This window comes from Varanus komodoensis, unplaced genomic scaffold (genome assembly GCF_004798865.1).
Source record: "Varanus komodoensis strain SLA01 unplaced genomic scaffold, ASM479886v1 scaffold46_1, whole genome shotgun sequence".
Lineage (NCBI taxonomy): Eukaryota > Metazoa > Chordata > Lepidosauria > Squamata > Varanidae > Varanus > Varanus komodoensis.
Window position 1 is genome coordinate 23,730 of NW_025336043.1, and position 26,292 is coordinate 50,021.

Sequence of the window (26,292 nt, forward strand, 5' to 3'; positions counted from 1 at the left end):
CTTCACCGGTGCAGTTAGAGCACAGCTGGCACAGCCACATTGCCCAGCCTCCCTCCCTCCTTCCCAGCACTTACTCAGGGTCTTGTAATCATCGCGAGCTTTGTTAGCACGGATGAAAGCCTGGATTTTCACAATGTCGCTGATCTAGAAAGGAAGCAAAAGCACGCACGTTGGCATCCTGTCCCACTGGCAAGAATATGGCAATGCATTTGTACAATCCCTACAGAATCCCTACAGCCATAGGCATTTTTGCCTGGTGTCCTTGTTTCTTCTGGGTCTTTCTGAACAGTGTACATACTGTATTTTCTGGGCCATCTGATGTTAGAGTTGGCCACAGCCATTTGGCTTGTTTTCCCAGCTCTCTCTCAGCCCAAATTGTGATAATTCATTATTCTTGCTCTTCCCTTGACCAAGACAAATGCTGGATGGGATTCTTGGTTTGAACCTTCAGTGCCTCTCCTGACAAACTCAGATGCTGCCTGTGACTCTAACATGTAACCAGAGCTTAGGGCTATCACAAGCCAAAAAGCTTTAATTTTTTTTCTTTGCCTAGTTGGTTTCTGTTCTAGCCCTTTGTTACACTCTTGTAGGAAACTTTCTCTGTGGAAAGCTCTGTGGAAATCAGCTGGAAGGAAGGTAGGGTCGGCTGGCAGAGACCAGCAGCTTGCCTAGTTGTGTACCTGTTCCCAAGCAGTGTGCTTCTATTACTGATGGAAGACCCAGTTTGTCCTAGCTCTGGGATGGGGGGATTAAGCAGGAGCAGGTCGGGGTCAGTTTATATTGAGTGGCTGGCAAAACAAATCCAAAATTGTCAGCAGGTTCTTACATGATCTCGGAAGTACTGGAGCCGATCTTTGTACCGCTTTCGGGCCTGATACATCCTGGTCATTGCCTGAATCTGGAGAAGACAGAAAAATTCTCACTATGGCAAGGAAGCGAAGGTGGCCACAAACTAAGCAGTTCCACAATGTTCCAGGACAATCTAGTAGAGAAGTAATAAAACTATTAGATCTTTGTAGCTTTAAGTTATTTAATTAACTGTATTAAGTTGGAATTGATGGGAGTGGATTTCTGTACTCTTCCGGAAGGGTGGGATGAAGGAACAAAAACATAAAATAATATATACTAATTTGGACCCAGTACTCTTCAACATTGTCAGTGATTTGGATAAGGAGGTGGCACAACATGGGGTGGGATAGCTGATACCCTGAAAGACAGAAACAAGATTCAAGCTGATCTTAGTAGGTTGCAGGGCTAGGCTGAAAACAACAGAATGAAATTAAATAGGGACAAATGCCAAGTTCTACCCCTATTAAAAGGGAACCAAATGGACAGTTAGAAAATGGGGGATACTTGGCTCAATGATACTGCAAGTGAGAAGGATCTTGGAATTGTTGTAGATCACAAGCTGAATAGGAGTCAACAATGTGAAGTGGCTGCAAAAAAAGCTAATGCTAGATTGGGCTGCATCAACAGAAGTATAACTTCCAGCCATGCAAAGTTCTGGCTCCTCACTACTCAGCACTTCTTAGGTGACCTCTGGAGTAATGTGCCACTTCTGGGCACCACACTTCATGAGAGATGAAGACAAACTGGAAGCAATTCAGAGGAGGGATACAAAGGTGGTCAGGAGACTGAGATAGCATGGTGAGATAGCCTCAGCCAACTTGCAATGGCTGACTTTGAGTCACCAACTTCTGAGCGACTCAGATTTATGCATGGCCAGTGTTTAGATAAAGATGGAGAGCTCTCCATTCCACCCAACGTATCTTGTTTCACTTTTAAGTCTAACTCCTCCTGCTCTCTCATTTTGGCTTGAAATCTTCTAGTCTTGCCATAGAAATACCTAAACACAGTGGACATACCCTAACCCTAAGCCTTGTCTTCCCCGGGGGGAGAAGGGGTGATCTCCCCCACTGGCTGCAATATGCAAAGCAGTTACCCGAAATCAGGAGGCGAACACCGTATTGCAATGAGCAATGGACCTGGCCCATGAGAGAAGGAGGGAGAACTGGCCGTCCTTGCCCTGCTGTCAGCAGCAAAGACATGAGGGACACTCCATGCCTTGGGACCAAACGAGGGACGGTCCAAAGCCTAGAGCCTTGCCAGGAAAGAGGTTTACCTTCACGGCTTCATTCTTGTGGGCTTGAAGGTACTTCAGGCGATCCTGGTACAGCTTCCTCTGCTTATAGCCACGCCACTGAGACTGAAACCAAACCAAACAGGACGGAGACTTGTATGCTGCGCACAGCAGAGGACCTGGCATGCTCCTCTCCTGCCTCTGCTCCACTCCCACTGGCTTCACCTCCAGAATGATGCAATATTTGGGGTCCAGGTGGGGCTGCCAGTGCTTCTCATTAATACACTCTAGATGACCGCTAACCCAAGACCAAGGACCACAAGGTCAAGCCCCTCCGTGCTAAAGGCCCAGAGTACCGGGCAGAGTTGCAAGGAGAAAACAGGTGCTGGGCTCTCCATGGCACCACCACTCCCGCTGAAGCCACCCAGCTCTGAAGGTGAGGAACTGAACAGCTGGTCCCCTTGGAACAGGGCTGGCCTGAGCCCCAGTGACAGGAAAGATGGCTCCCAGGCAGGATGCACGCAGCATGCAGGAAAACCCCGAAGTGGCAAGAGGGCAGAGCAGACAAAAAAGGAAGGCTACGATCAAAGCTCAGACCAAGGAGGTTTCCTGGGCCCAAGAATGACCCATACTCCCAGATGATCTTCCGTGAGGACATGGGGCAGTGGGGCAGCAGGACCCCCACTGTGAGACACAAGCCAGTGCTGCCAGCACCGCTCCACAGCCCTGAGCGCACAGCCAGGTTTCCTCAACCAAATCTGTCCTGGGGCTGGGAATCTGCTGGACCCCTGGGGCTCAACAGCTGGACTCCGGTCTGTTTTCACATGGCCATGAGCCCAACTTCCTGGCAAGTGTGAACCCTGCACAAGCAGCATCTCTTCTGGAGCGTGTACTTCATTGGTGATCTGCATGTGCTGTGGAAGAAGGCAGCCGGCTGCGTGGTGCTCATTCTGCCCATCCTTGCAGACTTCCTCTTGACTCGGCTCACCTTCCAAGGCAGGGCCAAATGTGAGAGGAGGCCCACGAAGGCCAGAGGGATGGGTTCCATGCAGCTCTGGCTCATCCCCCATGTGGCCAGCCCAGAACTACACAGATGCGCCTCAGTCAGATGCTACTAATGGATGAATGGAAACAAAACGGGGCACTGTGCGTGGTAACGTCTGAATAATGCAGCTGGCAGAGAAAAGACTGTCGTGCCACCGACTCCGAGCACACCCTGCCCACCGTATTCAAGCCCCCCACTTCCCCTCCAGCAACTTGTCTCCGCTTCTTCTTGAGCAGTTCCTTAAAATCCTCTGCCAAGGCCCTCTGTACCTGTATGCAAGTGATGGCAGGAACTTGCTTTTTCAAGAAATGCATCCTGGTGTTGAACTCCTGGCGCACGAGGTAGCCACGGCAGCATGCCTGGAGCCTGGTGATCAGGTTCTCGTTGGCCAGCCAGAGCTGCTCTCGATTGTACGCAGCAGTGACTGCTGAGATGGCGCTCTAGATCCCGAATGCCAGTGGGAGAACAAACAAGAGCCAAACTGAATGCCAGGCTGAAATGCACACCCTGCCTCAGAGCAGTGCAAACACTGGCCCTGAGCAAGACTTGCTAGTCACAGACAACAGACAGCTATTAGAATCGTTGGGAAAGGCACCTCCCCGCATCCTGCCCACCTCAGGGGAGCACTTGGGAAGGGGACTGCATGACAGTGTTTCTCCGCAGCAGTGCCCAGCCTCTGGAGCACCCTGCCTAAGCGGGCCTACACAGGCCCCTCTCCAGGAGCAGATGAGGGCTCTCAGGCCGTGGCACACAGAGCCTTTTCCTGCTGGCGGTTGCTAGTTTTACTCTAGTTGGCTACTTCAATCCATTTTTATATGTTTGATACATTTGCCGTTAGTATACGTGATTACGTGCAAAGCATCTACGGCTTATGGCGCAGCGCTCTTCAGGTACCACAGGTCATAATTTGTGATGCAGCAGTGTAACACAGCTGCCCTTCGGAAATGGTGGCTATTTTATAGGCTCTGTATAAAGATGACAGATGCCTGTCTATTAAGCAAGAGAGGAACAAGGAACAAGAGGAGGAGGAAGAAAACAAGCAATCTTGGGCTCCAGGTCTCAAAGTTACGTAACACTCCTTCTAATGATCAGCTGCAATGGAGGCCATGGCAGGAAGGGAGGAACCCTGTGGCAGCTGCCGCCCAGGCGAGCCAACTCAGCCATGCCCCATGTCCCTCTTCTATGGGCATACTATTGCCTTACTTCAGAAATGCAGAATATACATTTAAGCAAACATCCCAGAGAAATACTGCCATGGAAGCCCCCAAAGGTACATCACAAAGTCAGGCCAGTGGCTGAGGAAAAGAAATTTGGGGTCTTTCAGTTAACGTAAAGCCAACAGTTAACGTAAGGCCAAGACCTTTTTATTTAAACGATATTTTAATTGTTAATTGTTGTTTTTATTTATTGGTTTTTATATCTGCGCTGAGATGTCTCTGGATTTTTTAGGTTAATTGTATGTTTGTTTATTTGCTTTGTAAGCCGCCCCAAGGCTTTTTGCAAATGCGGCAGCATAAAAATGTTCTAAATAAAAAAATAAAATAAATAAACTGCTATGAAATCTCCAGGTCACAAACGGTGACCCACAAAGGCTGAACAGGTATGGATGCGGTGTTCATAAACACAACCTGTTCCCTGCAGTGCAGTTCCCCCTGCGTCGTACTCTGAGGGAACGTGTACTGTGCACTTGGTGCTGGTGGCAGTGAAGAAGACCAAGAAACACGTGCTCCACATACCTGGATGTCCTCCCGGGACAGCTGTGTGCTGCTCTGCACAAAACCTGGCGGCTCCTCCCAGTCCCCCTCTTTGGTCCGCAGGCTGTGGTAATAATGGTAGCCTCCCTTCACCCAGTGCTTCACCCACTTGCTGCCATTGTCTCCTGGAAGAAATCCAACATCGGTGCCGATGCCACCCTTCCTGCTCTGCTCTCTCACCTCCGGCAAGGTGGCTCAGAGGCAGAAAATATGCTTTGTATGCCCAGGGTCTGAGGTTCAAGCTGGGCGTGGATTGACAAGCAGCCCCTCATCTCTGCCAGCCCACCCCCAAGCAACAAAAACTCTGCAAGGTTTCTTGTCTTCCCTTTGCAGGCAGCACCCCTCTTACCCACAGCCAGCTTCTGTCTCTTGACTTCGGCCAGTTCCTGCTGGTATGTCTCTGCACATTCCGGGGTTACACCATACAGCCCAACATCAGCTGAACGCAGGAAGCTGAGCGTTTTTCCAACGTCGCCCTGGTCTATGGCTTCATTAATTGCCAAAATGCCTAATGAAACTTGGATGAAGTACAAGGTAAACTCTTGATAACCTTGCAAGTGAACACATTCCAGGTAAGTTTCTGTTAATGTACGTTCAAATCACTCCCAAGCTTTGCCTTCTCAACTTACTTTCTACTTTTTGAAGTCAAATGTGATCATGCCAGATTTTCCTACTGGTTACATTTACGTTACTTTAATCACTGTTCCCAATTCAGTCAACAAAATATTTTGTGCCATGTCCTGTGCAACACTTAGAAGGTAATCCTATATATGTTTACTAAATTCAATGGGGCTGAGTTTAAACAAGCTGCGAAGCCATCTGCTTCCCCTGACCCAACCACCACCCCATGTGGTTGCATCTTTAGATACATACAGAGATTGACAAAGCCACTTCCAAAACATCTGATAGATAAAAGAAAGACTTACACTTTTGTGCTTCCTCTGTGTCCTTGTTCGACTGATGAATTCCACCCTGAATTTCATCCAACCAGAGAACAGCAGTTTCATCCCGAGTTTCCTGAAGGCAAAGCAAAGCATTGTTCATCCTCAGCCTTTCACTCACAGAGGACAGGGGGAAGGAGACTGAAAGACCCAGATTGTTTTCAGGAATTACATTCTTCACAACAGGCAGAGGGCTGTGGTAGTGGGGAAAAACCCCAAAACCCTATTGTCAACAGAACACACTAATTAAAAGTACGTGTTTCTCCTGCCCTCCTCAAATCCTCTTACCTGGAGAACTGCAGAGAATTTGGGATAGATACTTTGCAAAGCTCTGGGACAAGAAAGACCTGCATTTTTGCTAGGAAAGGAAAAAAGGCCCTCAGCCAAGCAGCAGCAGCAGCCATGACACACTACTTTTGGCAAGGACAGAAAAAGTCAGGCCTATTGCAATCCATCTCTGAAACTGCCAAGAAAACCCTAGCTAGAGCCTTAATTCAATCTGGGATGCTCCTGCCCACCTGCTGATGTGAGAGCCACATGTTCAAAGAACCCCTGAGCCCTGTTTCAAGAAATCAACGCCAGCAGTAACCCACCCCCTGCAGAAGCACAATCGAACCCTGACTCTCCAGCTCCAGGCCCCTCTCCAACATCATCAGTTAATGTTAGGCTTAAAGTTACTTCAATAATGTTCTAAATTTAGGAGCTGTCTCTTTTATTGATTTTTTTTACAATACTTCATACCTACACACATAGATACAGATTCTCTCTCTCTCTTCAGTTCCTGTAGTTACTTGTAGTTACTATATTATTATCATTAGTACAATGCTGTATTGTGTTTAAGATGTCTTAATGACTATTGAAATGTTTCTTAAGTGGTTTGTATGCATAGAAAGGTAAAATATATACATAAACCAAGACAAGCATTTGACTTACTCATGTGATCCAACTTACATACAAATCTGACTTAAGGATATTCTCAGGAACGGAACTTGTCTGTAACCTGGGGACTGCCTGTACTCAGAAACACTTAGTGCTGTTGTGAACCATCAAGACAGCTTCAGTGCTGGGTAGTATAGAAGTTAAATACCTAAATAACTCCCACTCTGTTCAATGGAAGTTACTCCTTGGAAATAAACTGCACTGAATTGCAGCCTTCAGTCAGTGAAGGTCCCACCACCATGTGGCTTAAAGGGACTTCTTAAAGCAGTTCATAATCATTTTCTGTTCTTTTCATCCCCCCGCTCTGCTTCCTTCATGATTTGCCCGCCTCTTAATTTAACTGGGACCTGGGTGATCCGGGTTCTGGTCCTCACACAGCCAAGAAGCTGAGTGAGTCATTATTCTCACAGTGCTGTTGTAAGAACAAAACAGAGGGGAGCGTGAGGACTGTGCATGCTGCCTTGGGTTTTGTTCAGGAAAAAGGCCATGCAGAAGTATAATAAATTGTTAGTACTGGACTTCCAAATGATTAATCCTTGAAAGGACTGGAACCAGGCTGTGCGTCACTGAAACAGTCTGTAGCCATTTGACTCACCTGGGCTTTCTCTCTCTTTGTACGGAGCAGCACATCCTGATAATGCTGTGCTACTCTAGGGGTCACCCCCTCCAGTTTTGCTGCTGGAATCTGCAATGCTTGCAGGGTTTTCTTACAATCTCCTTCATCCAAAGCATCATTGATTAGTCCGATTGCTAGGATTCCTGGAACAAACACGAGAGAATGAAAAGACGCACCTTGTTAGCACTGGAAGACACAATCTGGCAAGCTCCCAAGCTGTGCTTGTTACAGTGATCCTGTTTAGTCAGTCAAGCATTGGGGGCTTTCACGCTCCCTTCTCCACCTTCATGTTCTTGCCATCTCTTCAGAGAGAAAGCAAAGGCTGCCCATGCTCTTATCTTAAGTTTACTTATGGGACTAAGGCTCAATTAGGTGCATCCAGGAACCTCCTAAGAATAGGAATAAATTGCCTTGGTAATCCCCAGTAACTGCGTTCAAAGTGATACTCCACTCATGGGGTGTAGGAGCATCTGTGTGAATTATAGTTCTGTATCACCCAACAGTACATTCCACCTGTCTCTCTCCCAGCATCAGTCATTAGACAGGCCAACCAAAACAGCTTCTGTGCCAAGACCAGACATGCAGCCTAACTGATGTGTGAAGGCTGCTTGGGAAGACCAGGGCTGAACTCAGGCACCTCTCTACAACAGCCAGCCTGTGCTAGGTGGCTTATCGCACGCCTCCACAAAAGGGAAAGCCAGCTTGTTTTAAGTACTGTGCAAGCCACTGCAAATGACTCTTATTCCACGTTTGGATGGTCCTTCTATTTCTCCCACTGTCCACCCCAGAAGGGCCTGGGACAAAAACCTCTTTTATTCTTGCCTTGCAGACAGAAACCCAGGCTGGCTTAGCCAAGTCCCCTTCTGGAAGTGTCCTCCTCACTCCCCAGCCGAAACGGGACCAGTGCAATATGCAGACTCCTCTCTTGGCGAGATCGGAGGAGGCTTGAAAGCAGGTGTGCAACAAGGATGCCCATGTGGGGATCCCACGCCAAGCCACACAGACGAGCCTCTGCTCCCCTCCCTCCCTTCCCAGCCCCGTGGAATGAGCACTTACTCTCATGTTCCTCCTGCACCACAACGTTCACGCGGTCAACACATGACTGGATGTCATTCCACGTGATGAATTCTGTTCCTTCAGCCCGTGCCTGAGCCTTCAGCTTCAGCAAGTCATCGATGTATCTGCCGTGGCCAAAAGACAAAATGTCAGCTCAAGGAGCCACAAGCAGAAACAACAAAACACAACCAGGTGCAATGGAGGAACAGAAAATAGCTCTGCTTGCAAGAAGGACTTGACCATGAGAGAGATCAAGAGGGGCTCGGAGACCAGACAGCCTGTGCTGGCTTGGGTAAGGTGTCCTGGTAACGTTCGGCCAGGTAGAGGGTAACTTGTAAGTATCATAAATGAATGAATGCAATGTTATAATAATAATAATAATAATAATAAAAATTAGATAATCTACCCCGAGTACAACGATGGCTGGCAGAATGCCACACAGCACCCCCCACCCCACCCCACGGCTGGCAAAGGGCAGAGCCTCACCCACCTCTTTCCCCAGACCCCACACAAATCAGCATCGTGCCTGAGCACCCCATTGCTGCTCCCCAGAGATCCTGCAGAAGAGGAGGACTTCCTGCAGGGGCACAGGGCCTCTGGCCCCACCGTCATGATTTTCCTGGAAGCAAGCTGCTTCTCAGGGAGGGGAAAGGCTGCCGGGGCAAAGGAGGCTCCAGCCTCTCCACAGGAACCAACCTCTGGGAATTTTCATCCTCAACATTTGTCAGGCCAGTCACTGGGCTGCTCAACTGCTTCCAGACCATGTTTATGTCCCCCGAGTCCAGAGCCCGGTTGATCAAGGCTACTGATGACAGCATCTCGACAGCCACAGAAAGCTCTGGATGTGTAAGGCTACCCTGGAAAGAGACAAAGGTATGAGGACCATTCTGGTTTCGCAGGGGAAAAAATAAATACCTAGAAGTGGGAATGAAGGAAGGGACAATAAGGAGGTCTCTGTGGAGAAGCATCGGGGTTATAATTAAAAAGCTCTGGCTATTTGGAGGTAAAGAAATGAAATTAATGATCATGTGAAGAATTATGGCAATCCTGTGAAATTCGTCAGGAACTTGAGAGAGGAGGAGGAGGACATATGAGATCAGAGCAGTGGCTTCCCAGGGTTTGGGGCAGGACCTTTCATTGCCCCGCTGCGTGCAGGGGCTCAAGACTGAACCTGGGACCGCTGGCTGGCCGAGCAGGGGCTTCACTGTGGCGTGACACACTGAGCCCCGCAGCAAGAAATCTCACCCAGAGTTCAGCAAGGGAGCCCAGCAGCACCCAGAGCACCCTGATCGGCCTTCCTCCAGTGCACGTGCAGCACAGGCCCCGGTTCCGCTAACGCAGGGCGGAAGGACGAAGAGGCTGCGAAGACGGCATGTGTTTGCGGCTGATGAAAGCGCCTTTCCAGGGCTACTTCACAGGCATCGAAGGCGCTGCTAACACTGAGTACACATGCAGCAGCCAACCCCAACTCCTTGGCACATGCACATGCAATTAAATGCACTCGGAAACGTGCACTTGGCATGCACCCCAGACATCTGAGAGCATGCTCCAAACATTCCTTGGGCTCACAGCTTTTCAAGACATGTCTGTAGCAACGGTCAGGAAGGCACTCACATCCGGGCTCTGCTGCTGCAGGGTGGCCAGCTCCCTCTGGTAGAGCTCTGCAGCAAAAGGGTAGACCGGGGGCAGCTGGGCCTCGGGGTTCATCAGCTCCACCACCGTCTTCTCAGACAGGCCGTTGCGGATGGCCGCATTGATCCTCCCCACAGCTGCCAGCTCTGCGAACGCAAGAGGCACAGAAGCTTCGCCTTCTCTGAGTCCCAAGCCCCAGGGCCTGCTTCGCCCCTGTAAGGGCCTGCACAGCGCAGATTCTTTCGCCCAGCCCAGGGGACGGTCAGGGGTGACACCTGTGCCACCTGCCAAGTGGCTGCTCACAGCAGCCGTTTCCCAAGCGGAGGGGGGCTTCTTTCAAATGGCAGAGGACTTGGTTGCATTTGTGATGCATGCAATGCAAGCACATCCCTGCACACCTCACCCTCCCAGAGACTGGCACGCAGAACGGAGTGGCATGACTGCTTCTCTCTGAGGGCTCAGGCAAAAAACATGCCTTCCACCCTGCTCCACCTTGGGGGAAATGGCAAAGCAGTCTTGCTGGGCCTGCTCAGTGGAACTCTGGGCCATGGGGGCACCTCTCCACATGGCAATCCTCACCCAGGGAGATGAGGGATGTTGCTCCACCTCCACCCCCCCTTTTGCTGCTCCCTGAGGCAAACCGCTGTGCCACAGGCACCTGAGCACAGGGAGGAACAGGGGAAGCGAAGGAGAAAGCCCTGTAGGCCGAAATGAAACAATCAAAGCTGGGAAATGAAGAAGAGATAAATATAAAAAGTCCCGTTCTGGAAGAAAACTAGAACTCCACAGGAGAGTGCTAGGCTAGTGTTCTCAGAGATGCTGGTCTCACAGCAGTCAGAAGAAAACGGTCCACAGTGCCTTGGAGAATGCAGGAGAACTCCTCACTCCCAAGCTGAGGCACAAGGAGGTTTTGGAACTTTTCTCACAGTGCAGAACACATACTTACTCTGCTCGTATTGCTGGGCCGCACCGTTGGCCAAGTCCACACCAGCCTGCAGCTCCTCCTTTTGCAAGGGCCCGCCTTTGCCAACCTGAGGGCGAAAGAAAGCACTGCTTTTCCCTGTCCTCAAAGGAGCCAGAGTCTACTTTTGGTCTGCTCTGTCCCTCTTACTCTAAAGTAGGAGCCAGGCTATGTGGATGGCTATACTGGGTGAAACACTGAAGCGGCATGTTTGGGCTGGAACATACTTGACTAATGTTTGCAGGTGTAGCGCGAGCCAAACCAGAAAGGTGGCCCCGGACACTTGGAGCCAGAAATGGAGGCAAGACTGCACTGATCAGATGACTACACAGCCACTTCTGCTGCCCACCAAACTGCAACTTATGCTGATCTAGAGGCAGGACCGTTCACAGTAGACAGTCTGAATTGCGTACCTCACATTTTGAACATCTGGCATGACTGGTCTTGGTCAGAACCATGTCAAAGGGTTCATTTGCCAATGGACAGGGCATTGCAGGTCGTCTCCCATACCTCCTGCTTTTGCTGCTTTTCCCTCAGAAGCTGCTTGAAATACCAGTCGCTGTTCTCACGCCGCAGCCCGCGGAGCCCCAGTGCTGCAGAGGACAAGGCTTCATACAGAGCTGCCGCATCTCCTTGATCCAGAACCAGATCGATCTTGGATAAGGCTGAATGTGCTAATGAGAAAAGAAGGGAAGCTGACCTGAGTGGTGGCTGCCTTGTGGACAACTTCCTTCTCCCCACTGTCAGAAGTGGGGATGACATAAGAGCCCCCCAGCTCTGCCTGCATCTTGGTTCCACCTCCTAAATGCTGGAAAATACTTCAGAAGAGGACGGGGGCGGGGGGGTGAGGAGTGACAGGATCACAGCTGACACACAGACACTGGAGGCACAGCCAGGTTGCTCGCCTGCAGCTGACATTCTTGAAGTGGTCACCTGTGCAGCACACAGATGGGCTCTGCACCTGCGCAGGGCTTGTAGCCAGGAAAAATCTTCCTAGCCATGCTCGCTTTGGTGGGAGCCACGCCCCTTCTTCCCCCTGTATATAAGGCTGGGACTGGAATGGCTGGCAGAGCCCCAGCAGCTGCCAATGGGGTGCCAGAGAATGAGTCGCCTGGGAAGCTGGGCGTTCAGGAGCAGTTGTGGGGACTGACTGCATGGCCATTAAGGCGTGGCTCCACATTTCAGTCTTCAGGCATCCAGCCTAATTTGTGCGTGCCTGCCGGGCAAATGCAAATGCCTGGTGTGGGGGGGCAACAATCCACTCTGTGCTCTTCACCCAAACAGAGCAGGAGTAATGAATGCCCATCGATCGGTACACCGCAGCACACACATTTAGGAATGCCCCCTCAAGGACCACCAGAGGGGAGGGAGAAAGGAGGCAGACAGCCAAAAAGATAAATCTGAGGCACTATCAGAAACCTTTCAAGGAGCTGCAGAGGGACAAGAATTAACAGGACAGCCACCTTCAGGGCTGTCACATAAACAACACACATTCTCTTTGGACTGTGACTCTCTCCACATTCAGGAAGGAGATCAAGACGCCTCTTTCAGAGCTGGCTTTTTAAAGTCAGCAGGAGTGGCACAGGGCATGCTGTGGCAAGCTCTTGAGCCCACCAGCCTGACCTGCTCTCTTACTGAGCCTCAAGAGAGTGCGACAGAACAGAATGGGACGGGACAGGACAGCAACCTCAAGAGAGCTCGCCACAATCATCCCCTTGCCCTCACCATGAACTGGACTGGGGGTGAATGAGGGGGCTCCGAGCCCTCTGTGAGCAGCGAAATAAACTCAAGAGCGTCATGCGCCTGGCAAGCCTCAGTTTAGCCACCCCCACACTGGGGGAGGAAGGGGTGCAGCACCAGCCAGAACAAGCTTAGCTAGAAAAATCTTTCCCAACAGCCAGCCCTGCATGGGCTCAGGGCCATATGCATGATGCACAGAGACCACAGGGGAGAATTAAGGCTCCCAGCCTCCAAAAGTCTGCTGCCCCTCCCAGACAATCTTCAGTTCAGCTTCAGTGAGCAGACTGACCCATGCTCAGAGGCAATCTGAGTGCACAGCGATGCAGGCCAGGAAGCCGGGGGAGGCATGAGCTACCCCAAAGAGGTCCGCCTGGCACCGTCGTTACTGGTTTTTCGGCGCCAGGTAAAGACCTTTTTATTTAAACATCATTTCAATTGTTAAAACATATGATCTGGCCAGGGCAACTTCTTCTTCCTTCTCTTTCTCCCCCTATATTTTTATTATATACTAATAATTTTAATTTTATATTTGTAAATCAATGTATTTTTTGTATTTTTATATTTAATGGTAATTTATTATGTACTATTGTATTTCAATGTATTTTATCATGTTGTAAGCCGCCCCGAGGTTTCGGCAAGGGGCGGCATAGAAATGTTATAATAATAATAATAATAATAATAATAATAATAATAATAATACCCCTCCCAAGGGTCTCCAGATCAAGGAATGGTGGCAGGGAAACTCACTGTTCACTTTGTTGACGTTGCCTTGAATCTCCGCTTGAGTCAGCAGCTCTTCATACACATCCCTTTCTCTTTCCATTTCTTCAGAGGCAACCTAGAAGCGAAAACACACCCCCTAGAAGTGCCTTTTAGAGCTGTCCAGCAGACCAAGATGCCCAGTACTGGAGAGCCGACAGTGCTCTAGCAGAGGACCTGAACAGGCTGTGGTTGCACTAGGGGCTCTTGGAGCTACCGCTAAAGCTGTGAGGTCCTTTCTTCCCCCTCCTCTCCATATGTGTTGCCGCATGGAAACCCAGCTGTGAAATGGAACTCCCCGGGAGGGCTAAGAGGGAGCCAAGGGAGATGCACGTCAAGACTTCCCAGCCACAGAAGCGAAGCTCCGCATGGAGGAAAGCCTCTGAATGGCTAGCGCTCCAAATCTCATTTAAAACAACAGCCGGCACTATTCATTTAATGATTTGGTCACACCTTCCTGACTGGCTTGAACTTTATGGGGGGAAAAGCTGTGTACAAACGTTATAAATAAATTCTCAAGAAGAAGAAAAAAAATCAGATGTTGCCCGTTTTACTTCCAAGACATGGGAGTCTGTCCTCTCCTTGCTTCAGTAAGACACGCGCGCGTGCGCACACACACGCAGGATGGCAGGTCCCAGGACTTCAGGAATTGCTGCATGGAAAAGGCTCCAAGAGCTGCAGGCACCAGAAGTACCACGCGGCTGCTGAACTGTATGTGGTAGGCATGTCCTGTTTTCCACCTCTTCTGCCCCACGAGGCTGACCTGTTCCCTGCTGCTCTGCGGCAAAGCATGACCTTCACCCAGGGTAAGCTCTCCCTCCCAAGCCAGAGGCCCAGGCACCCCCGCCCGAAAATGAAGCATGAGTGAGAAGGAACAGCACCGCTAACCCTGTTTCGAGCGCTTTCCATCTTGTCCTGCTTGGCCTGATACAAGGTGCCCTGATACACCGGGGCCAGGAACTCATCGAGGTTCACCAACATGGCGTTGGGGTTCTTCATTGCTGCAAAGGTTTCTGCAGGAACCTGGTGGTCGATGGCTTCGTTAATGGCAATCACTGCTGCATGGACTGGACCGGGGAACACAAGGCAAAAACTGCATCAGGCGCAGTCCGGCCCAGGCACCACCCTGGCAGTTCCTGTTCCACCACAGCCCAGGCACAGGCAAAGACACTTCTCAGCCACAGTCACAGAAGCACTGATCTGCCAGCTCCAGCCCACCAAGTGTGGGCCTCTTCTTTTGCACAGCACAGGCTGACAGACAAGAACCCTGTGGCACGTTTCTCCACGGTAAGCACATGTCTGGATCATAAAACCAATGCCTGAGTCAGACAAGAAGGGCCAAGTGATCACTTTGTTGTGGGATGGGCAATTCCTGAGGTTTATAGGCCAAATACTTTCAAATTTCACTCTATTGGGTTTTTTTAATGTTTTCATACAAACATTTTCTCTAGTTTGGTAGATCTGATTAATCACTCAGTAAAAAAAGTGAAATTTCTCTTCTCTTACGTGCTGCTTCATCCACAGACAGCTCATTGGCCAAAATACCACCAATCTTGCTGAAGGCAGGCATCTGGATTCCGTACTTCTCCAGCTCACTCCTCATGTTACTGATCTCCTCCTCTGAAACACATGGCAGAGGACAAGCAAGTGAGACCTGGATGCCAATTCCCCTCCTGAGAATACTGAGAAAGGCAGGCAACTAAGGAGTTAAAGGGACACAGGATTTGACCCCTCTGCCATTCAAGTGGAAGATCTTCAGGTTCGTGGGGCCTCTCCACCAGCACTGGAGTGAAAACACAGGAACACATTTGTTCTAGAGAGACCATGTTTGTTCCTGGGCTGGGCTTGTCTTTTGGTAGGGAGCAAAGACAAGCACTATTATCTGGCTCCAGCCAGGAAGGAGGTTTCCTAATAAACATCCTTGCCCTGTCTTCTCCATGGCCCTTCCAAACAAGCTGGCAGGTAGAAAAGAAAGAAGAATGGCAGGCACCCCGCTCACCTGTGAAATCCACTTTGCCATACAGGTCCTGAATCTGGGGAGCCAGTCCCAACTTGAACAGGTACAAACTGAGAAAAGACAGGGGAACAGCAAACAAGCTCAGCATTCTCCCGGGTACCAAAAAGCCTTCTCTTTGTGCTAGAAGTAGGAGCAGGGAAACTCAGCCTCCTAGGCCCAAGCCAGCCTTCCAGAGATCCCCAAAGATCCATGTCCCTTGCCTCCTAAACCCAACTGTTCAGCCGTTTCCTGATTTTTGTGAAGTCCCTTCCCTCAAGTGATCTTCACTCAGTCCCCTTTGCCCTTGGCCCCAATTCCTTTGCCCCACCCATAACTGAATTGTGGCACCAGCAAAATTCTCTGCAATTAGATCTGGTGTTTGGACTGGAGACTCCCTGCCGAGAGTAACGGAGGCCGCTGTGTGCACACTTTGGGAGGACTGCATACACCCACCTTGACTTGTCTGGAAAGCAGCACATAAGTACTCATCAGACAGCATCAGTTTGTCTCACTAACCCCTCGAGTGAGATTACCTAAGTGCATGAATGCAATAGATGCAGCGTGGCATGTTCTTCCGGTCATAGATGTCTGTTGTCTCAGGATAAAAGATCTGAATGGAAAACCAAACAAAATATACTGAGTCCCCTCTGGACCTCACAGGAAAAATCAGGATATGTGATGCTCACATCCCTTGTTCAACATGTGTGCTAAGCCCTTCTTGGCGCTTAAGGGAGGGGGCAGGGAAGTCAGGAAACACTTGGTGCCGCAAGAAGGAAGCCCCCAGAAGGGAGGCAAACAAAGACTTTACCAGGCACTGGAAAAGTGTAACAGTTCAGTTTGGGGGGAACATGTGAAGACACTTTTTAGCTGAATCACAGATTTGCAGCCCTCTTCTCAAAGTATGCTGTAGTCTACCTTGTACCATTCTTAAACAAGGGCCTGAAGTGGATGGTACTCAGGAGGAAATGGACTACATGCATTCCAGTTTGATTTCTGGCCTTGGTTTGGGAAAGAAACTGACTTGAGTTACTTTAGCAGATGACTTGTGCTGGGCGTACGATTGCAAAGAATGCAGCCCTGTTGGTTCTCCTGGACTTCAGCAGCTTTTGGTATTAGGGTGGGAAGAGAGAAACAGTTCTTAAATCAAAGCACTCTGGGAGCACAACCCACCACAGTGTGGCAGTGTGAATCTTGTGAGTACTGAAGAAATCAAGTGTCTCTCCGGCTTCTGTTCCTACAACTGCCACACGCAGTCAAGCTAAGTCAAGCTAAGCTTACCTTGGGAAGGCCAATTTCTGCCATGGCATTTAGCCACTGGATCACATTGTCAGTATGCCGGAAGTGGAGGCCTGTGGCCTGAAAAGAGAGGGAATGGTGTGAAGGGATACAAAGAACCTGCATGGGCCTTTACACAGCTTTCTTGTTCAGCAAAGTCTTCCATGACCCAGTAGAAGGCTGATTTTTATTGTTACTAAGCTAACAGAAACAGAGGGCACTTATACTCCACCTTTCTTCCCCTTGCAAAGAATCTAAAGTTGCCTGCAAGGTTCTTCTTGTCTCCATTTTAAACTCATGATAATATCCCTGTGAGGCAGTTACACAGAGAGTGGGCAAGTGCCCCAAAATCACCCAGTGAGCTTCATGGCCAAGAGGCGACTAGAACCCAGGTCTCCCAACTCCCAGGCCAACACGCCAACGCCTGTGTCTCACCAGCTATCGTGTATTCACTCCTGCAATGTGTGCATGCCTTGCTATCGACAGATATGGCACAGTGATGCTGGCAGCAAGGTCCATTGGAGGAAGACCAACTATACATTTTTAGTGAAATAACTGTTCATTATGGCTTAACAATTGAAACCATCTCTAATTTATCGTTGGCCACATTATTTGCAGTATTACTTATTATCCTTCTGTCAAAATGTCTTAAGTCATCAGAGCAGGAAATGCTCCCTTACCTTGTATCTGGTCTGCTCCCTGTCGTAGATCTTCTTGAGAGATACCACTTTTGGGGAGAAGAAGTTTCCAAGTTTGGCCAGATAGACCCCATTCCTGAGCCCCTCTTCCAGCTCTGTTGTAGGGGGCAGCTCTTCATTTAGGCAAGCCTCAATCCACCTGAAAATAAAGGGCAAATATGAGAGGGGAATGGGGAGAGCACCTCCAGAGTAATTAAACTTCAAGTTCCATTTACTAATCTAAACACATGTACATACGTCATTTCACTATTTAATGGCTAGGCTGGCTTTTGAAGAATTACTAAAACAACATGTTGGAGAAACACAAAACAAGCAGCAGGACCAAGAACAGAGGATCCAGACCATTAGAAGCAAGAGCTCCCCCTATTCTGTGCTGCAACAGATATATTAATAACTGGGACTTGTGGGTCCAAACACGTAAGACCAGCTCTGGCCCACTTTCACTGGCTCCTTGTATGCTTCTGGGCCCAGTGCAAGGTGCTGGTTTAACCTATACACAGCCAGGGACTGTAATACCTGCCAGAGTGACTCTCCTCACCATAATCTACTCAGATATTACACTCAACTTTTGGGCCCTTCTTCTGAGGGGGAAAGGGGTGGGACTTTCTCTGTGGTGGCCCCTCATCTATGGAACACCCTTCCCATTGTGGCCTGCCTGGCCCAAATTCATGATCATTTTGGTGCCAGGTCAAGGCAACCCATTATGCTGAGGCCTTTAAAGATTTACTTGGCTGCATAGGGGCTTAAGGGGATTACCTACCCCAGGTGTTTTTCTTATTGCAGGATCTTTTTACTGTATGTTTTAGCTGTTTTAAATTTACTCAGTGTTCTTATTTTTATATTGTATTGTTTTGTTCTTATGTATTGTTGCAAACTGCCCCCAGAGTTTTGTCTACAGAGTGGTACAGAAATGAACTAAGCAGAAACAGCAGCAAAAGCTAGGGAAAAATCAAGCAGGAGCAAAAGGGGTACTCTCCTTGCCTCTTCCAACAAAGGTCATCCCACCACACAGCCAAGGGCTTCTTTCCAAAAGCAGACCTGATCCCTGACTGAAAGATGATTCAGAAACTCTGATTCATATATTTGCATTATTTTTATGCCACTTTTCCTCAAGTCTGTGAACAGCAAATCAAATAAAACAGAATACACACATTAAAAAATAGAACTTTGAGAGAACATGAAAGCCACTAAAACAATTATGAAAAAATGGAAGATTAGAGATGACTTTGAAATGAAAGATGCATTTCAAGTCATCTTCTAAAGACAGAAAGGCCAGGGCAAAGCCCAGTCATTGAGGGAGCACATTCTGCAGTTTGGGCTGATAACAGAAGTGAGCATTTTCGGTCTCTGTGGATTATCACATTCTGTGCTGAGCTGCAATAAGTCCCCCTCAGCCTCTGCATATCCCAGCAGAGAGCCTGAGTGAAGTGGTTCTGGGTGTTCCATGTTGCCCAAGAACACCTGGACCAGCTGCTTAAGCACCTTGCAGGCCCATGACAAGCTGCACACCTTTGAGCACTTTGCCTATATCCCGAGGCTTCAGCAACTGGAAATCATCCCATAAAGCGCAGTTGGAAGGTACCCTGGACCCTGACTGAGCTGCAGAAATCCCCGTATTTGAGGAGGGGGGGTTACTGCCATGACCAGCTGCTGAATATTGTGAGGACAGCCCCCAACCCTCCCCTTCTTTCCTAGATCCTGTTCAGAAGCAGTCCTGGCGTGCACCAGGCTCTTTTTCAATGCACAACGTTCCAAAATGAAACAGCTTGTTCTGGCAGCTACCACAGCCCCTTGTGCAACAACTTCCTTCTGACTGCACAGCAAAAGGAAACCCTAAGGAGGAAACCCCACACAGTGACTCAGGGAGCAGCCACTTTTCTGCCTTCGAGGTGGGGCAGCTTTGGCAAGGCCCTGGAAGGCTGAGCCAGTAGCAACGGTGCCTCAACTCATACTGCTCCGGAGCCTTGCCGCTTTCTCCTGCTCAGCTGCTGGCCCGCATCCCAGCCAGCATCCCACTTATCGCTGGGGAAAGCAGCCCCCTCGGGGATTTATATCCAGCTGAAGCGCCACATTCCCATCCTGCATGTTGCCACAGGGAAGAACTTCTTCCAGTGCAGAAATTTTCCATGCTTTATTTTCCATGCTTTATTTTTCCAGTGGAAGATGTTATGTTTGTATGCTGCATTCATCAGTTCAGAGAAGGGATGCCAGCTACAAATCAAGTATGAGGCAAGCCTGGAAGTTTCAAAGCCCTATTTAATGTTTTGCATGCACTTATCTTTAGCAAGTATAAAAAAGAATCCAGCCTGTCAGTGAAATATATAAACTCCATGTGAAATGGAGCTAATAAGCAGTGTCAGTAAAACTGAAAGTGCCTCACAACGCTTAGAGCAGCGGTCCTCAGACTTTTTTGGGTGGCCACCCCTCACACCCCCGTCCCTTTCTCTGTGTTAGAGGTGCCAGAGTCATTGTACCTTAGGGCAGTTAATCAATACCTGTTGCTTGCCCAGCTTCTCTCTCCCCCTCTTGCCTCCGCTCTCATCAGGGAACCAGGAGGGGGGTGCGCAGTGGATAGTGGCTTGCAGGGCTGCAGGGTCCTTGGCAGTTCTATTTGGCAAACTTTTGCCTCTTTGCTCTCTGCTTCCTTTGCAGTAGTGATCTCTACTCACCTAACCCCGCTGCTACCCCCTTCTTCCTCACTGCCCCCGGATCTTTCCTCCCACTTTGGGAATCACTGCCTTAGAGGAAATCAGCTGAACTCTCCTAAAACAGATGAGTTGCTGCCACTGTATCATGTACAGTTCTTTGAGTTGCTAACACCTATTAGTGTGTCAACAGTTTGCTCCCTCCCCCTTAAATTTACACAACATTGTCTTTAAATGACTACAAGTATCCCAACAATGTTTATAGGTAATATACATTCTAAATCACACCAGGGTGCAATCCTATGTATGTTTTCAGAGGAAAATATCCTAACCCTCCCAGCATTCTGGAGGCAAGAGATTTGTCCCAGACCACAGAGAAAGAACAGGTATCATGAACTAGAAATGGCTCAGTAATACCAAATGGAGGGGCTGCCCTTAACCACTGGCTGCCCCCTTGCCAAGCATCAGCCTGTGCTGCAGCCCTTGCAGCAAGACAGGGGTCTTGGTGGCCGACTTCTCTCCATCTCTGAATGTGCCTACAGGGACTCACAGTGGAGTACCGTTGGTACTGAAATCCTAAAGTGCTGAGTCTGCCCCAGGAAATTTTGAGGAAGGTAATGGATCCTGCAGCTGTGCCGGGGCACTGCGCCCAGTTCCTTGCACCCACGGCAATCCGCATGACACAGTCATCCTCCTGCTTGGTTTTGGGACACAGCACTCAGGGTGACAGCTCCTTGCACCCCGAATCTTGCACAGCCCTTCTGTCCTTACCACTGAATGTTGTGGTAAGGAAAAAGTTGGCAGAAACTGTGGGAAAGCACAGGTGGGTTCTGAAAGGAGGAGTCGCCTGGATCCCCACTGTGAGGCAGGTCTGTACTGGAGGCACGGTGATGACATCCAGGGGCATCGGAAAAAGGAATCCAGCACCTGACAGACAAGCCAGAAGGGGAAGTTCTTTTCCAAGTGCAAAAGCATCATTTCTCAGAAATGAGCATAAAAGTAAGGTTGCTCAGTTCTAACCCTTCCTCCTACACCCACCGCGAGTAACTTTCCAATGCAAAGCTCAGACTTGCAATGCTACCAAATTTAAAAGATGACATCACCCCGACTACACCCAGAGCCTCTGTGGCATGTGATTTGCTTGCACCAGGGACTAAGCTGATCCCAGGAAAGCCCAGGCAGGACGCTGCCTTTGGCTCCTCTGACTCTCCAGCAGGCCCTCTCTGGATCCAGCGGCCAGACAAACTCATGAAGAGGCGCCTGCCCTTGGCACACTACAGTCCAATCCCAAACAGAGCAACAGCCTTTCTCAGATGCTTCGCTCGGCCTCCACAAGCTGTATCTTCACCAGTTGTTAAGCACACCTGAACTCCTACCAGAGCTCCAAATGTTGTCCACTACTCAAAGCAATATTACAACAAACAGCAGGACATTGTGCACAAAGGAGTGGAGCATCCAGGAAGAATTCCAGAGCCGAAGGGCACCAACAGCACAGGCAAACCCTCGGAGGTGCAGAGGCAGATGGTCACCCAGGAGTGAGGCAGCCGATACAGAAAGGAGCAAGGGCCCTTCAAAGAACATAGCGCATCAACTGTGCAGGACCTTGAAGCCCACAACTTCAATCTCAAATTGGTCAGGAAGGGAACAAACTTCCCAAACCATCACATTCCTTACAAGAAGGGAGAACTAAGAGCTAGACATAGAAAAAGAGTTTGTCAGCTGCCCAAGAAAAAATCCCATTCCTGAAAACTGCTGAGGTGCTTCCTGCAATAATCAGCAGCTTGGAAAGAAATGAACATATTTCTAACCTAACCTGAATCACACAGGGAAGCAACTTATCAGTAACAGCAATTCACAGCATCATAAAATAAAAAGCTGCAAACTGAGAGCTGCTTCAGAGAATGCAAGGAGGAGAGAAAACCATCCCAGTGCAGCCGGGACAAAGCGGTAATGGAATGAGTTTCCTCTGAAGGGCAAGGAGAAAACAAACCTGCCTAACCAGTTAGGCTTCCCTCTCAACAGCTCTCCCATTTCAAAAAATTAAAAGCTAGCTGGGGCAAGAAATGGAATGGGAAGAGCTCCAGAAGGACTGAAGGAACAGAAGCATCCAGGCCCCGGAAGGGGCTCTGGGAGGAGGCTGCCTCTTTCGTCCTACTCAGAGGCTTCTCGCGGTTTCCAGTAGCACCACCAGCACCCTGCGTCTTCAGGGAGCCAGGCAGAAGCAGGCTCAGAGGCAAGGGCAGCTCTGTGTTGCCATTCCAGCCAGCACGGGGACACCTCCGAAACTGACCCCCCAATGCAACTGGGACCTACCATGCTGCAGCAGAAAGGCCATGCAGCTCAGCCAGCTCACCAGCCAGCACATGCCTCCTGGTCCCTTTTCTAGACTGCTGCCCCAACCAGAACCCCACCTGCACCCATCGCCACAACTGCTCCTGGCCCGTCTGATTTTTGTCCACCTGCCCCCAAACTCAATCTCAGCTGCAGCTCACTTTGGAGGCAGGCCAGCATATGCTCCATCTCACAAGAAATCATCCTTTTTACGCAAAGAATCCTATGTCCATCTTTTACATGCACAGAGAGGTGCCAAGGTTTGGGGGAATCAATGCCCAATGACCGCACTGCAGTGAATGACCCATAATGTTGCACTCAGATGCCCTTCTGCAGAACTGACTCTAGCAAAAGGAACAAGTCCAAGATCCCACCTTTCTTGTGTAATTTCTGTCACCATGAGCCACATGAAGGAACAGACATGATGCAGAAGAGCTCTGCGCAGCAACTGCTCCAGATGACCCAAGCAAGCAAGCTAAGCTGTAGGCTGCAAGGGAAGGCAAAACATCCCACACATTCCTTTTCTTATTCATTTAATTTAACAACATCCACTCTCGTACTGCCCGCTAAAAAAATCTAAGCACTTTCTGCTTAATAAAAAAAGACACCAAGATTTCCTTGATGTTCCTCATAATCCAGCTGAAGGGGAGAAGGTGAAGCGCTCCACTACCCAAAAGGACCACTGCTCACCCGGCTTCACAGGGTCTAAAGAGAACACAGTGTGTGGATTTGCACATGTGTAAGGTCACAACTGGTTTATTCACCTGTGGGGCTCTGAGATGAATGCTGGCTGCCACTTAGAATATGCAACTCACAACAGGGGCACACCATGGCTTGTCACATCATGTGATCTTGTGAGTCACGGGTTATTTGAAGGTTGTTTAGCCCTCAAATAACCATGGAACAAGTGTGAACCTAGTGAGAGCAGTTAGATGGTCATTCCCTATCTCTAGGAAGTGACGCGTATCTTCCCTCTTCCTTGTTACGCAACAGAGCAAAGAAAAGGGGGCAGCTTGCTCAAGCAAGTCGCTTACTATGAAAAGAGTTCCTTTTATACGACATGCCTGAACCTCCTTTCCACCCATGGCTGAAAGAGGCAGCTTCTAAACAGACAGGCCTCTCTTCAAGATGTCCAAGGAAGCAAAGGAAGGAAATGCTCCACAGCCCTCAAGGGCTAATGCACCGACAACACGATTAGCCTGGCTCCATGCCACCCTCCTCATGCCACCATGCCAGACATTTTTGGCAGGCAGGAGTGACGATGTGACAATCAGCTATACACAACCAAGCCAAAAGAGACTTCCGTGCACATATATCCCAGCAGCTGGCAACTCGGGAGTCTTGTGTCCATGTGAGAAGGCAAAGTGCACTGAGACTAGGAGGAAGGAGGAGGCGTATCCCACTGCCTGGACATGCAACATTCTTGCACTGCACAACCGAGAAGATCCTCCCCAGGTGTGCGGCCCAGCCACTGCCAGCCGCCAACACCTGGATCCTCCCCCAGAAACAAGCCCAGGCGCTTGCTGGAACTCCCCTGCTTGTCAAGCAGGTATGAAGCCACATGAGAATGTGCCACACAAGCAGGAAAGAGGGAGGCTGTCTTGCCTCTTCCTCGTTCTCCACACCACGCAAGGCTAGTGGTCAGAACTAGAAAAAATATTGAGCTAGCATCACGTTTTAGCAGCTGTGGGGTGAGGGGAACCAGGTAGAGTCGTTCTCCAGATTCCACTAGGAGCTATTTAAAACGTTGCTGGGATTTATTTAGCTTTGTCAGCGGCATTCTCAGAGCCCCCAGTTGAAAACCATGGAACACAGTAGTGAGAGGCACCTGAGATATGGAGGGGAGGGGCGTGCGCAGAGCAGTAAGTAGCCAGGGCAGAAGTACAACCCTCTTCCACGGGATATGCCAGTAATTTGACATCCAGCTTTCCAAGAGGGGAAGTGAGATGAGGGTTGGGCAGGGAAAGAGGTGGTGAGGGAGACGACACTGTTCAGAGAATATGCTGCACTGAGCTTTGTGCACACAGGTTTTGGAGTCTGCAGAGGCTATTAGTGGGCAGCTGCAGCCACCCTGATGGGAAAGAATTCAGGGAGACACCTCTCCACCTAGCTGTCGAGGTGCAGCTCAACATGTAAACAACCCACACGTTCACGAGCAATAAAACTAAAGTCCTTTATTGCTACTTGTCTACAAGATTTACAACTCTATAGATAAGCCCTTCTGTTGAGGTCTTTGGAATGCCGCTATCTGCTCAGCCACCCCCAAGCTAGGTTGCGGGGTTGGCTTTTGGATACAGGGTCCCACGCACAAGACCTCCTCGTGAGGTGCTGTCTCTGTCGGGGCTTCAGGCACGACACTAGCCTGCCCCCCACACACAGCACATAAATTAGCCAGTGTGTCCTTCCGACTCCATGTAAGCCTTTTCTAGTGACCACAGCACCAAACCGATTGTGATTGGCAGCACTTCTGGGAGGTGTTACTCTCCCCACCTTTTGGTCTGCATGCTCTCTCCTCCCTTGAGAGTGGAACAGAAAGACAACAGCAAGCATGGCTGGCATGTTACACTGCTCCGGAGGAGAGGCTGCAAGGTCCGTTTGTGGAATTCTAGACCAGTTCTGTCCTGTGCTGTGAATGCACGTTCCAGGTTTGCACAGCTGGAAATGCAAGCACAATGAAAAGCTCCAATCTGCAGCGAAGCATCTTTGCCACGGCAGCTTATCTTAGTCACGGCATCGTATGCCCCTGCTAGAGCTTCTGAGGATGGATAAATTTAACCTCCTGGTGCACAAAGCAGTTCTCAGCTCCCAACCTGGCCCTGCCAAGACTATGGGAGAGTTTGGCATTTCTACGCAGGAATTGCTTTACATATCAGGACACAAAGAATTCCAAAACTGTAGCCAACTTGGAATGTTTGAGAAATACAGAGAGGATAACTGTAAGATTGGGTTCAAAGAGCTCGAAAGAGAAGCACTCCGAGCGACATGGGCACAGCTCAGGTCATGGTACTGCTGTGGTCCTCCATCTCTCCTCTGGCCGGAAATGCACTGCCAAGTCACCCCCGACTTTCCTCAGCTGCTCCCTCTGAGCACCTTAATGTGCTGCCCATTGCCTTGCCACTAGCTCTGCTGCACATACAGTTTGCCGTTCACAAAATAAACTGCCACCTCATGTTAACTCCTATTTCCTGATGTCATTCCTGAGCTTCTGTGCCACCTGTCTGCAGTTTCCTTTTGTAGCCTGGCTGTCTTCTACTTCCTTATTTCCTTTTTTGTCTTTAAGTCCACTCAAAGCTTTTTGTGGAGCTACACTGTTTTCGTCTGTTGTCACAAAATCATGAAATAATAGAGCTGGAAGGGACAAGAAGGCCATTGTGTCCACTGCCTGCTCGATACAGAACTCCGAGTGAAACCACCCCTCTCAGGCAGCAGCTTTAAATGCCTCTGTTGTGGGAGAGCCCAGCACCTCCCTAGGTCACTGATGCCATTGTCATATTGGTCTAACTACCAGAAAGTTCTTCCCAAAGCTAAGGCAGAATCTGTGTTCCTGATTCTGAGGAGTCAGAATAACTTGAGCCTGTTATTCTGTGGGACAGTCTAGAACAGGGGTCCTCAAACTTTTTCACCAGGGCTGGGCGCGGCCCAGCACGGGAGCGGGGTGCACGCATGCTGAGGCGCGCGCAGCAAGGGGAGGCGAGGCGAGGCGAGGCAGGGGGTGGGCACGCACCGTGATGCAGCGGCGGGCGCGCGATGCAACAGCTTGCTCGCTTGGAGATCATTTTCTCCGAGCGAGTCCAAAACGATCTCCTCGCAAGCAAGCCGCCACC

General features: G+C 49.6%; 1 protein-coding gene across 1 annotated transcript in view; it reads right to left on the reverse strand.

Moving 5' to 3' along the window:
• Nucleotides 1-26,292, reverse strand: part of IQGAP1 (IQ motif containing GTPase activating protein 1) — a 50,999-nt gene that overhangs the window by 16,743 nt on the left and 7,964 nt on the right. Inside the window, exons 3-22 of the mRNA XM_044444823.1 lie at nt 17,475-17,631; nt 16,798-16,875; nt 16,053-16,129; nt 15,523-15,590; nt 15,030-15,143; nt 14,412-14,590; nt 13,512-13,602; nt 11,535-11,698; nt 11,010-11,094; nt 10,046-10,209; nt 9,128-9,288; nt 8,432-8,556; nt 7,355-7,518; nt 5,806-5,896; nt 5,229-5,396; nt 4,862-5,004; nt 3,395-3,565; nt 2,123-2,206; nt 827-898; nt 75-144 (exon numbers count right to left, since the gene is read on the reverse strand). Coding sequence (XP_044300758.1) covers nt 75-144; nt 827-898; nt 2,123-2,206; nt 3,395-3,565; nt 4,862-5,004; nt 5,229-5,396; nt 5,806-5,896; nt 7,355-7,518; nt 8,432-8,556; nt 9,128-9,288; nt 10,046-10,209; nt 11,010-11,094; nt 11,535-11,698; nt 13,512-13,602; nt 14,412-14,590; nt 15,030-15,143; nt 15,523-15,590; nt 16,053-16,129; nt 16,798-16,875; nt 17,475-17,631 — 2,426 coding nt within the window. The remainder of the gene's footprint in view (nt 1-74; nt 145-826; nt 899-2,122; nt 2,207-3,394; nt 3,566-4,861; nt 5,005-5,228; nt 5,397-5,805; nt 5,897-7,354; nt 7,519-8,431; nt 8,557-9,127; nt 9,289-10,045; nt 10,210-11,009; nt 11,095-11,534; nt 11,699-13,511; nt 13,603-14,411; nt 14,591-15,029; nt 15,144-15,522; nt 15,591-16,052; nt 16,130-16,797; nt 16,876-17,474; nt 17,632-26,292) is intronic.